Source organism: Prunus avium, chromosome 4, assembly GCF_965620075.1.
Source record: "Prunus avium chromosome 4, drPruAviu1.hap1.1, whole genome shotgun sequence".
In the NCBI taxonomy this organism is placed as follows: Eukaryota; Viridiplantae; Streptophyta; class Magnoliopsida; order Rosales; family Rosaceae; genus Prunus; species Prunus avium.
Genome location: NC_142287.1, coordinates 26,281,972 through 26,294,987, shown reverse-complemented (window position 1 = coordinate 26,294,987; position 13,016 = coordinate 26,281,972). Strand labels below are relative to the sequence as shown.

Below are 13,016 nucleotides of genomic sequence, written 5' to 3'. Positions count from 1 at the left end.
CTATTATTCTTAGCTAGTCACAGCTATTACAAGAGGATTCAGTTACTTTTAGATTTCTGCTTGAGGTACTGGATTGGTTTGTGGAGGGGGCCCTGTGGTAATACCTGGCCTGTACTCATCCGTCACAGCTTCCGTTTTAGGTGTTCCATTGGTTTGTGGAGGGGGGCCTTCAGTAATATCTCGCCTTATAGGTCCAGAAGCACATCTTCTAAACAAAAGAAAAAGAAATATAAAAGGAATGTTAGTGTAAGTAATTATATGTAAAATGGAACTTAAAGAAATGAGAATTACATGTTTTGCGGTTCGAATTGGATTGGATTAGTGTGTAATGGTCATTGTTCGGTGAACTTATAAATATTGAGACTTGAACTTATTAAATTGGACAACAATCCAACATATTGTGCCTTGTAAGTCCCATAGGGTGAGACTCATAAGGACTGGTTTGGACTCAACTCCAATCCAGTCCAAATGGGGTAATAAGGATGCCAACCTCCTTACTCATATCATATGACCTTTAATTATAAATAACTCTGTAAAAAAATTATGGTTTTCCAAACTCTAACTAAGAGGGGAAAATTCACCACCAAAAGATAAAAGAAAATACGTAGGAAAAATGACTATGTATAGGAAGACCAATCAACTTACACAGTCAGAAATTTCCATTGTATGGTCTTCAACATGGGCATTTGGAGCATGGCCTTTGACATGAAGCCTCTAACAACAGCCATCTTAGCAAGTAATTAGAGATATACAAAGTTTGCTATATCTTCAGTTGAGCCCGAGGGGGTGATTTATAGGCTGCTACTTGGAATGATTTGTAGCAGATCTTTGGGTGGCAACTAGCCAAGTCGACTAATAAGACAATACGTAATAAATTAAATGACCATGAATAGTGACTTAGTTGTTAAAGAGATTAATTATTTGATCTACCTACTGATCGTTAGACCGTCTTAATAATTCTCCACTTCTCGAAATTAATATTAGTATCACAACTAATCTGCTGATCAGCCTCTTTTATATGTTGTCTTGCCAATTACAACTACAATAATTTTGGACTCTCGTGCTTAGACAACTATTTCTTTTCGATATTTTTTTATTTAGGAGATTCTCCAATAAGAATTAAGTTAAGAATTAGTTACATACTTTTAATCTCGCCTATTGATTTGTATCTAAGAGACTACCAATACATTTAATAAATACAATCCAACAACAAAGATTAGAAGTATGTAACTAATCATTAACATATACTTATCATAGAATCTCCCTTTCTTATTTACCTGAAAGTTACTCAAATATTTTGTGTGTACATATTCTGTGTCTAGCGAGCTAGAAAGCTACATGCATCGAGAACTTATTATTATATTTAGGCTATATATATGTCATTCATATTATTTATATGATATTTCTAGAAAGCTATTATTTATATATGTAAGAAAAAAAAAACAAAAAAAAAAGGAAAAAGTCACTTGAGGAGTAGGTCTGACTTCTCAAATTTGGTTTGCAATCCTTTGGAGAAGTCAACAGCAGCAAATTAAATTACAGATCGATCCAAGTCAACGTAATTAGGTTGGCATATCCCACGGTCCTCTTTGTTTTCCCATTGACGACCAAAGTGTTTTTTAAAAATTCAGTGGTTTTCTTATTTTTTTATTATTTATGATTATGACATACTACTGACAAATATACCGACATTTTATCAATTGGTAGAACCATTCTTTTTTGGAGTAGCAGTGACATCTCCTTTGCTTTTCTTGCCATCTTTCTGATCAGTCTGTGAGTTGGTAGAAACATTCTGCTCCCACAACCTCGTCGTCCCCTTAATTTGTCCTCCACTCCCATCAAATAGAAACTAGGATATTGTACAAGACGAAATTCTATACACGCACCAAAAAGGAAAAATGAAAATAATCTTCGTCACACACCCTTAAATTAAACGAAAATGAAAAGCATACCAACTGGGCAGCCGAGTTTCAAAAGTGAAGACGTACGTAATCGAGTTGCGGTCAAGGGGAACCATCTCTAGCGGGCAAAGGACCTTTCCGCCACGGTTCTTATTGACGACCAACTTATTATCGATGATCAACAAATTGCTGATGCGGGGATCATATCTGGTGAGATAAGGTCGGTTTTGCCACGGTCCTTGTCGAGCACCACCAACTAGGGATTCGATTTCTAGCACTCCAAGGATGAGGCAAGGTCCATGGCTGCGTCTTTATTAGGGTTAAGGCTTCACATAAAGATGAGATTGTAAAGTGTACGACTTAGGGTTACCTAGTGGTAACGTGTGAAGAGAGAAACAATTCAGGCACCAAATTTGTATCTAAATGATGTGGCACATGCCAAGTCATTAAATTTAAACTAAATAAATTGCCACATGTATTTAACAGTGGTTTACCTTTTTAAAAAATAATAATAATAATACAACAATAATAATGAGTGTAACCCTAAAGCCCCTGATTAATTGTGTTATCAAACGTGACACCTATCATCCAGTCAATCATACGAACTTTATTCCAAATCATCATACTTGGATCAAGAATTACAAGGTTTATTGGCAAACAAAATAAAAAGCAAACGCAAGAAGAAGAAAAACATAAAAATGATACAGGGGGAATTACAAAAGGATGCAAAAACAAGACTATATTTCTTAGCTAGTCACAGCTATTACAAGAGGATTCAGTTACTTTGAGATTTCTGCTTTGTCTTGGCATTACTTGTTTTTCAATTTGAGTCAGCATTACAAAATCCAAATGTTACGGTTGAGAGTTTAAAAACTCAAAGATATAAAGATTACAAATGAATTTGTTACACCAAGACTTTAAAAGTTAACCAATTAATATCACAAGCAGCAAGAGAACTATAAGCTTATTCATTAATCAGAGGTTCTTCAGAACTTGTGCTGGAATCAGTTTTCGATTTGAGCCGTTGGCACCATTTTGCTCCCCCTCATCCGTCATCGCACCATTCTTTTGAGGTACTTGATTGATTTGTGGAGGGAGGCCTGTGGTAATAACTGGCCTGTCCTCATCCGTCACCGCATTTGTTTGAGGGGTTTTATTGATTTGTGGAGGACGACCTGTAGTAATACCTGGCCTTCTGGATCCAGAAGCCATATTAGCAACTAATTAGAGATAGACTTAGAATGATTTGTAGCACCAAGTTTTCTGAATAACACAAAGTTTGCTATATCTTTTTGTGGCATCTATTAGTTGAGCCCAAGGGATGATTTATAGGCATCAAAGATCTTGTGGTAAAAACATTGCTATCCCAAATACAAAAACCAACCCATCAGTAATTAGAATACCACCTCAAATACGCATTTTCAGTATTTTCATAATCTGACAAGAGTACATGAATATAAATCGATTTAAATCGATTTCCCATTGACCTCTGAGAGGTTCTAAACCGTGGAGTTGGGAACTGATTAATTTAAATTCAAATGGTGAAACGAATGTGAATTCCTGTTCCTGGTCGATGGCATGTGTTTGTGACTTTGATTAGTCTTTCCCAAGCTTTTTAAATCTCACAAATAGTGACTTGATTGTTAAGGCCCGTTCGGTAACGTTTTAAGAGGTTGTTTTCATTTTCAGAGAACAAAATGAGACAAAAACACGTTCGGTGGCCCAAAAACAGAAAACACTGAGAATGTTTTCATAAAATGAAAATAAGTTCATGTGTACTTGTAGAAAACATAAAAAAGTTGTTTTCATTCTCGTGGAAAACGTTTTCATAAAAATAACTCACATATTATTATTTCAAATTGTACTACCAGACACGTTTTCATTGTTTTTGTTTTCTGAAGATGTTTTCTAATTAATCTACTAGATGCATTTTCAATTCCTGAAAAATCAAATTTGTTTTCTTGTTTTCATTCTCAGAAAACGTTACCAGACGGGCCCTAATTATTTGATCTAATCGTTAGACCGTCTCTATCTTGCATGGACGTAAGATTCAATTAAGCCACAAGTCCACACTGCTATACGTATCACAACTAATATGCTGAGCCTCTTTTATATATTGTCTTGCCAATTACAACTACAATAATCTTGGAGTCTCATGACTTGGTTTATCAATTGACATTCCTCGTCCTTACATATGTCAGTATCTTAATTGTTAAAAATTATGTTATTTTTTAAAAACTATGTTAAGAATGTCCCATATTCATGATTAAAGTTTACGGTAATCGAAACTACTTTCCTCCTCCTCTCTCCTTTATCTTTTTTCCAAACCCAAACACTAAAATTCCCACACCCACTTTCTGCTCTACCTCTCCCTCCTCATCTATCACTCTCTCTCTCTCTCTCTCTCTCTCTCTCTAGCTATGGCTACATGGTCTCCAAGAAGAAGCATGATTGCTTTGTAAGTATCCTTTTCAAGAATTCAATCCCTTATTTCGTATTTGGGTTTTCATTTTTATTTTTGCAGAATCTGGGTTGGTTTGTCTCCTCTCTCCCTTTTAGAGTAAAATTTTAGGAAGACTTAGCAAATGTAAAATAAATTTTAAGAAAGTTTTTGCTCCAATCATCCAATCAATCACATACACAATCTTTATTTCAAATCATCATAAATTGACGGAATCAAGAAATACAAAGTTTATTGGCAAACAAAATGAAAAAAAAACATTAAAAAACAAACTGGGGAATTACAAAAGGATGCAAAAAAGAAAATAAAACAAGAAAGAAAGACTATTATTCTTAGCTAGTCACAGCTATTAAAAGAAGATTCCGTTACTCTGAGATTTCTGCTTGTCTTGCATGACTTGATTTTCAATTTGAGTCAGCATATTACATATCCAAATGTTCTCTTATACGGTTGAGAGTCTAAAAACTCAAAGATATATAAGATTACCATTGAATTTGTAACACAAGACTTAGATTAAAAGTCAACCAACAAGCAAGAGAACTATACCCTTAATCATATCGAGGTTCCTCAGAACTTATGCTGGAATTGGTTTCCGATCTTCTTTGAGGTACTTGATTGGTTTGTGGAGGGGGGCCTGTGGTAATACCTGGCCTGTCCTCATCCGTCACAGCGTTCGTTTTAGGTGTTTCATTGGTTTGTGGACCGGGGCCTGGAGTAAGATCTTCCCTTTTAGGTCCAGATGCACATCTTCTAAACAAAAGAAAAAGAAATGAAAGGGAATATTAGTGTAAGTAATTATATGTAAAATGGAACTTAAAGAAATGAGAATTACATATTTTGTGGTTCGAATTGGACTGGATTAGTGTGTAATGGTCACTGTTTAGTGAACTTATAAATATTGAGACTCATAAGGACTGGTTTGGACTCAACTCCAATCCAGTCCAAACGGGGTAAGAAATGTCAACCTCCTTACTCAGATGACCTTTAATTATAAATAACTGTGTAAAAAAATTATGGTTTTCCAAGCTCTAAATAAGAGGGGGAAATTCACCACCAAAAGATAAAAGAAAATATGTGGGAAAAATGACTATGTATAGGAAGACCAATCAACTTACACAGTCGTAAATTTCCATTGTATGGTCTTCAAAATGGGCATTTGGAGCATGGCCTTTGACATGAAGCCTCTAACAACAGCCATCTTAGCAAGTAATTAGAGATATACAAAGTTTGCTATATCTTCAGTTGAGCCCGAGGGGGTGATTTATAGGCTGCTACTTGGAATGATTTGTAGCAGATCTTTGGGTGGCAACTAGCCAAGGCCACTAATAAGACAACACGTAATAAATTCCCAGGACCAGGAATAGTGACTTAGTTAGTCAAGTCACAAGTCCACGCTGCTCGAAATTAATATAAGTATCACAACCAATCTGCTTATTATCAGCCTCTTTTATTTGTTGTCTTGTCAATTACAATTACAATAATCTTCGAGTCTCATCATGACTTGGTTTATAAATTCAAATGTGAATTCCTGGTCCATGACATGTGCGTGCGACTTTGATTAGTCTTTCCCAAGCTTTTTGAATCCCACAAATAGTGACTTGATTGTTAAGGAGATTAATTATATTTGATCTGATCGTTAGACCGTCTCTCTCTTGTATGGACGTACGATTCAGTCAAGCCACAAGTCCATACTGCTATATGTATCACAACTAATCTGTTGAGCCTCTTTTATATATTGTCTTGCCATTTACAACTACAATAATCTTCGAATCTCATGGCTTAGTTTTTCAAATGACATTCGTCGTTACATACGTCAGTATCTTATTTGTTAAAAATTATGTTATTTCTTCACAATTATGTTGAGAATATCCCATATTGACGATTAAAGTTTACGGTAACTAAAGAGCTTAAATATATCCTAATCCATTAATTTCCTCTTTTGTTTTCCCTTCAACTGAGTTCCTACACCAAGAACGACTTTGAAACTTTCCTATTTGTGTTAGATTACATGCTTATATATAATACATGTATGTGTGTACAGTACATATTTTGTGTCTAGCTAGCTTGATAGCTACATGCATCGAGAACTTATTATTATATTTATGCTATATATGTCATTCATATTATTTATATGATATTTCTAGAAAGCTATTATTATTATTATTATTATTATTATTATTATTATTATTATTATTATTATGTCAACAGGAAAAAGTCACTTGAGGAGTAGGTCAGACTTCTCAAATTTGGTTTCCAATCCTTTGGAGAAGTCAACAGCAACAAAGTAAATTACATATATGTAAAAGATTGTTTTAGCATTTTTCCGTTTAATATTCATATTATATATATATAGAAATTTTCTTATGCGGACATCCGGATATTATTATTGTGCGGACGCCATGTATTTTGTACTACCCCTCTCTGCTTTCCTATCTATTTACAATAGAATCCGCACGATAATAACATGCGGACATCCGGATAAGAGAATAACTGTATATATATACGTATTTTTCAATAATACTTTTATTTTTGGTACACGTTTTAAAGACTCGGTAAAATACACGTTTTAAAAAAATTAAACATACAATACACGTATTAAACACATATGTATGTATTTTTCACATTTAATACATGTATTTTTTATTATAAAATTTTGATTAATACAGACAAAAGTCACAATTATACACATATTTTTCACATATTATTAAATAAAATATTATATAGTGGCCGAACTTTGTAGTTGTATCTCTTCAAAATTTTGCCGAATAAAACACGAAACACATACTATTTTATTCGTACCTTTTCCGTTCCGTTATTTACTCATTAAACTACTAATTTTTCATTTTCATTCTTTAAAGTTAAATATGTAGAAATTGGCATGTAACTTTTCATAATTGATAGTAAGACTAATAATATTAAGACCAAGTCAACGTGTGGATGACCCTCTTTAATCCAATAATTTTTGCTTTTTGGTTTTTTGTCCGGATTAGTGGAAAACTTTTCAGAACTTTCATATTCAATGTAAACTACTGTAATACAGACCGATCCAAGTCAACATAATTAAGTTGGCATATCCCCTACGGTCCTCGTTGTTTTCCCATTGACGACCAAAGTTTTTTAAACCATGCATGGACTGGGGAACTGATTAACAGAAATTCAGTGGTAATCCTATTTATTTTTATTTATGATTATGACATACTTGCATTCCAAGGTTGCATATTATCGTTGTATATGTGTGAATTCATGATCACCAATGTGTGTGAGTTTTGTGTGGTTTGTTTTGATTAGTCTTTCCCAAGCTTTTCAAAAGCCCCATAACATTGACTTGACTGTTAAAAGATAATTAGATCTGGATCGTATCTTTGTGCATGGACGAGTCAGTCAAGTACAAAAAGTTTTTATATTCTGTGAGGGCCTCGTAAGTATGAAAATTCCGAACTTTTTTATATCAATCCTACAACGTGTTCTTCAAATAAATTTATTTCAAAAATTCCTCCATCGAAAAATTATATATCATTGAGAGAGAGGAAGTTCATTGTACTCGGCTAAAACACTTCACTAATCATATGATTATTACTTATAGGACATGCTTGCAAAGCTAATTAAAACACTTAACTCTCAAATTACAAGTAACAAATTATACGAACAGGTAAGAAAGAAGAATATATAGAACACTATATAGATTCATCATGGTCGCAGCTAGCTCGCTAGCTAGCAACCATTAAACATACAGTTATGCATACAATATGCTTTCTACCATTCATTGCCATATCCTTCTCAGACATCTTTGAGCTTCGCGTTGAGACCGGATCGAAGGAAGACTTATGCATCTTACTCACAAGCTACTCTCTTTATTAAAAAGCTAGCTATTTTAGAATGTTATATATATCCCAGTTCTTCTTTGCATAGCACGTCGGTTCTTTATTAGAAGACGGATTATCAGAAATTGTCGATAATATGTTTTCAATCGGTAGAACCAGTCTTTTTTGGAGTAGCAGTGACATCTTCTTTGCTTTTCTTGCCATCTTTCTGATCAGTCTTTGAGCTGGTGAGATCAGAAACATTCTGCTCCCTCAACCCCTTCGTCCCATTAATTTGTCCACCTCTCCCTGTGCTGATCCCTGGCCTTTCAGCTCCACATCTTATGGACCAACAATATACAATCCAAGATCAGTGATCAGTCAAATACAATAATTAACCAACAAATTAAGATGTTTATTTCTCTCTAATATAACACATATTTCCACAAATCATCATCATAATATTTATTTTATAGATAAAAGGGTCTAAGTGGAGTAATTTATTAGCGCGATGGTAACCAGGAAAAATAAAACTAAATAACTCATATATGCATGCAAATTAAGGAAACCACCGTACATTATGGAGTGACTAATATTCCTGGCATGCATACGGTCGTGGTGAGGCTGCAGCCTGCACATATATAAACCAATACAATCATAATTAGCAACACACTCAAATGATTTATATTTAATCTTTCAGAGATATAAATAAAGGTAAACGCACAAATTAGAAAACAAATTAAAGATGATCACTTACATAATCATGGCTTGATGTTGGTAGGACTTGCAACTGGGAATTGATTGGACCATGTTCATCTTTGGCATGACCATTAAGCCAGGCATACTTAGAGCATCTCCAACCGATATGTCAAAAGTGCCACATAGACATTTAACAGCTAGAAATAACATCTCACACACTCCAACCGATGTGTCAAAGCTGATGTGGAATGAAGGCTGAAGATTGAGATGTTATTTTTGACATCCCAAAAGCAAGATGTCAAATGAATATTTTATTATTTTTTCTTTTCTATTCTTTTTAATTAAAAATAAATCAACACTAAAATGTAATAAAATAATAATTTAATTTGACATATCGGGTGGAGTCTAAAGCTGTGTAAGAGCATCTCCAAGGGAGATGTCAAATACCAAACATCAAATTTAAATTTGATGGCTGATGTGGCAATTTGACATCTTACACAGCTTTACACTCCACCCGATATGTCAAATTAAATTATTATTTTATTACATTTTAGTGTTGATTTATTTTTAATTAAAAAGAATAGAAAAGAAAAAATAATAAAATATTTATTTGACATCTTGCTTTTGGGATGTCAAAAATAACATCTCAATCTTCAGCCTTCATTCCACATCAGCTTTGACACATCGGTTGGAGTGTGTGAGATGTTATTTCTAGCTGTTAAATGTCTATGTGGCACTTTTGACGTATCGGTTGGAGATGCTCTAAGATGTCAAATTGCCACATCAGCCATCAAATTTAAATTTGATGTTTGGTATTTGACATCTCCCTTGGAGATGCTCTTAGAGCCATGATCCGCGGATCGATCCATTTTTGAAGAAATTAACTCCCTATCTCTGCTGATCTTCTCAGTAATTTAGAGTGATCAGCTTACTAATTGCATGTGTATATTCTAAGTGAGAGAAAGTCTCGGATTTATAGAGAGGGCCAAAGTGAATATGCCTGGCTTCTAGTGTAGTGGTGCAATAATGGAACTTGAACTGGACCCTTCGTTCTGCTTTCCTTTCCTTTCCCTTTTTTTCCCTATTGGACACAGATAAAGATAAGGTCCTTTCTCTATGATTAAGTTGGGTGTACGTATATATTCTCCTATATATTCATGGGCCACCTCTGTTGATTAATTAACAACAATTAGGGGGCTTCCTTATTAATTATTTCAGGATTATCTTAACTTCATCATTGCCCCTGCAATGATGAACCCCCTATTGTTGGTTTTTTTTTTTACTTTTGGAAATTTATCACTATAGAATGCAATGCATGGTATATGATACATACATATTTTACCTTCTTTTGCAGAAGCAACAACTTTTAGATAATAAAGAACAAAAGAGCTAGTGCATCAATTATTTTCTCAAACTATTCATGAGAGACTAATTTTTATAGGCAAAATTTCAACAAATGGTATTTGGTATGAGCAAGTTGGGCTTGATTTTGCTTGTGATTGGAACATCGTCATGTAATGTTACATGTAAGATGTGTTATAATATGGATGGACTGATCGTGTATAAAATCACACCAGAAAATTACTTAACATAAGAAATTTCGTAGAGTGTCTGTATATATTGGTGTAGTTCATAAATAAGTTGACCATTACTTATTATGTGGTGATCAATGTTCATGAATTCTGTACTCAAGCCAGAGGCAAAAAAGAAAATGAGACAAATAGGATAGTAAACAAATATATAGGAAAGGTTGTAGGTGGTTCATTCACATTATTCACGTTGGGTAATAATAAACACATTTTATTTGTTTTAATTTGCTAATGGTGGAGACCTGTCCCCATCTGACCTGTATGATCGATTGAACTACTATCAAACATTGCTTCAGTACTACTTTTTTAACATTAAAAAAATTAACTGATTATGACATTCACGTTATGATGTTGCTGTAATCATTAGTGAATTGGGTGTAGAGGCAAGGATTGACCAACTCGACTAACACACGTTTACTCGTTTTGTAACTTCTCTGATGTGGCATCGGTTATATTTTAGTTTTTATCGTTTAGAAATTGACAAAAACAACCTTAAAATTACGATTTAAACTAGAGTGGCTCCTCTGGCTAATTAATTTGGCCCACATTTTGCTTACATGAAAACCAAATCGTTTGCACATATAGATTCATCATGGAAAGCTAAAACATAACATATTATTATTAAGAAGAACTTATATATATATATGATCAAGTACATAATGTGCTGACAAGTCACACACACTCAGCCACAAAGGCATGCTTAGCCACCATAATATTATAACTACGAACCTTCCCTGCAGATTAATTAACCTATTAATAACCCATATGCATATATTATTAATCAGTGGCATCATCAGCAGTCTTGGTTGTATTGTTAACCTCATCAACAATGGCATTTCCTTCCTTTGTTTTTTGATCTTCTCCAGTCAAGCTGCTGCTCCTGAGGCTCACCTGCTCAGCTCCCAAACTCCGGCTAGTGACGCTAAGTACCTGGTTAGTTTGCGAAGGAGGCCCTGTAGTGATTTTCCTTCTCGCCGCCGCGCATCGTCTGATAATCAAAGATTCATATTTGTTAGAAATCAAACCTAGCTTGAAAGAAGAGAGAGAGAGAGAGAGAGAGTCTAGAGGGAGATATATATTCATATATCACTCACATAATCACAATCTTATTGTGCAGGCTGCAGGGCTTGGAATTAATGGGCATTTGGAGCATGGTCTTTGGCATGATGAAGCTGTTAACCAGAGCCATGGTGAGCAAATTAATGAAGAAATATATGTATGTTTTACACCTTAATTTGCTAAGTAAATCAAATTAAGCCTGATACCCAGTAGGTTGTGAGTTCTAAAATAGGGCGCCATGGTTCAATTTATAAGCTCAGTGTGCATACGTGTGGCGGGTGACTCTTTCTTCGAGCTGGTCAAACTTAGACAGCTAGGAAACCAACACCCCGGAAAATCTTAAAAAATATGACTTCTTCCTTTTTGGTAATTTTAATGCTGAAACGAGTATCATAGTGTTGTGGACATTTGTGGTCGATTAAAAGTTGGTATATATTCCTTTCTGGCTTTTCCATGGACTTTGGGTTTGAACCTTGGGACTTGGGGAACTAATGGAGTTGCTGTTCACATGGTTTCTATTTTATAGTTGAGGATGAGCCGTAGATGTAAGACTTACTCACTTTAAAGTGCATTGCAAACTTTGACTCTGATACAACACGTCAGGGCCTTAACTTACAGATAATAGATCTTAGATTTAAACTTCTATGGCATCATTTGTGTGTGATAAATCTCACTCCCTTCTAATTTAAACTATCTCTTGTACTGAAAAAAAAAAAAATTATGAGCGAAAATAACACTACATGACATACTGACACGGTGTTACGAGTTAAAATCTCATTAATTACAATAAAATTAGAGTAAAATGACGAATATGGTTATTAAATTAAAATACATAGACCAAATTAAAAATTCGAGCAAAACACATAGATTAAAAAAAGGTATGGGTCCGATCCTTTTCTTCAAATCCATGTTATCCCATCTACCCAAAAAGGGCCAGGTTGGAGTGGACAAACCGGGCCTATGACATAATTTGTTGAGGTCCATCCATGTCCTAATGAGCAGTGCTAAGGTAAGTTGCTCCCTTGTGTGCGTTATGGGAGTCCCATCGTAACATTCTTTTTTTTGGGTCCGACCGATCGTAACATTCTTTCAAACTTTAGAAGAAGTATTTTTCTTCTCTTTTTAATGATCAGAAGCCTCTCTTTTTTTCGGTCGAAGATCAGAAGCCTTTAGTCGTGCACATACCACCTCCAGGTCGGATTTGTCCCATTTCTCTGTCTCTCCAGCATCAAACAAGCCTTGAAGAAGCATCGCGACTTTGGCCCATCTAATTTGTTCGAGTTTGGCATCATGGACGCTACAATGAGGGGTTATATTAGCGAGGGGTTGTATTGAGGGGGTCGTTAATAGTCATTCGATCAAGTACAAAGTTTTTATCGGACTAATGGATTGAACCCCCTCCAAAAGCCCCTTACTCGGAACTTCGTAAAAGCACAATGAGTAGATAAAACTTTTTAATGTTAATCAAATTTCAAGACGACAACCACTTTTATAGATGAATCTCACG

At 34.7% G+C, this 13,016-nt stretch overlaps 2 protein-coding genes across 2 annotated transcripts; both read right to left on the bottom strand.

Annotated features, from left to right (window-relative positions):
• Positions 1-7,956: 7,956 nt before the first annotated feature.
• Positions 7,957-9,008, bottom strand: LOC110757591 (uncharacterized). The gene is made up of 3 exons (XM_088252650.1): positions 8,920-9,008; positions 8,740-8,793; positions 7,957-8,503 (listed from the first exon to the last, which is right to left on the bottom strand). Exons 1-3 carry the CDS (start codon positions 9,003-9,005, stop codon positions 8,326-8,328), a joined length of 318 nt encoding a protein of 105 aa, XP_088108776.1. The 5' UTR covers positions 9,006-9,008; the 3' UTR covers positions 7,957-8,325.
• Positions 9,009-11,081: 2,073 nt separating this feature from the next.
• LOC148295115 (uncharacterized) lies at positions 11,082-11,737 on the bottom strand. The gene is made up of 2 exons (XM_088252803.1): positions 11,545-11,737; positions 11,082-11,438 (listed from the first exon to the last, which is right to left on the bottom strand). The coding sequence occupies exons 1-2, from the start codon at positions 11,637-11,639 to the stop codon at positions 11,228-11,230; spliced, it is 306 nt and encodes a 101-aa protein (XP_088108929.1). The 5' UTR covers positions 11,640-11,737; the 3' UTR covers positions 11,082-11,227.
• Between the last annotated feature and the right edge of the window lie 1,279 nt (positions 11,738-13,016).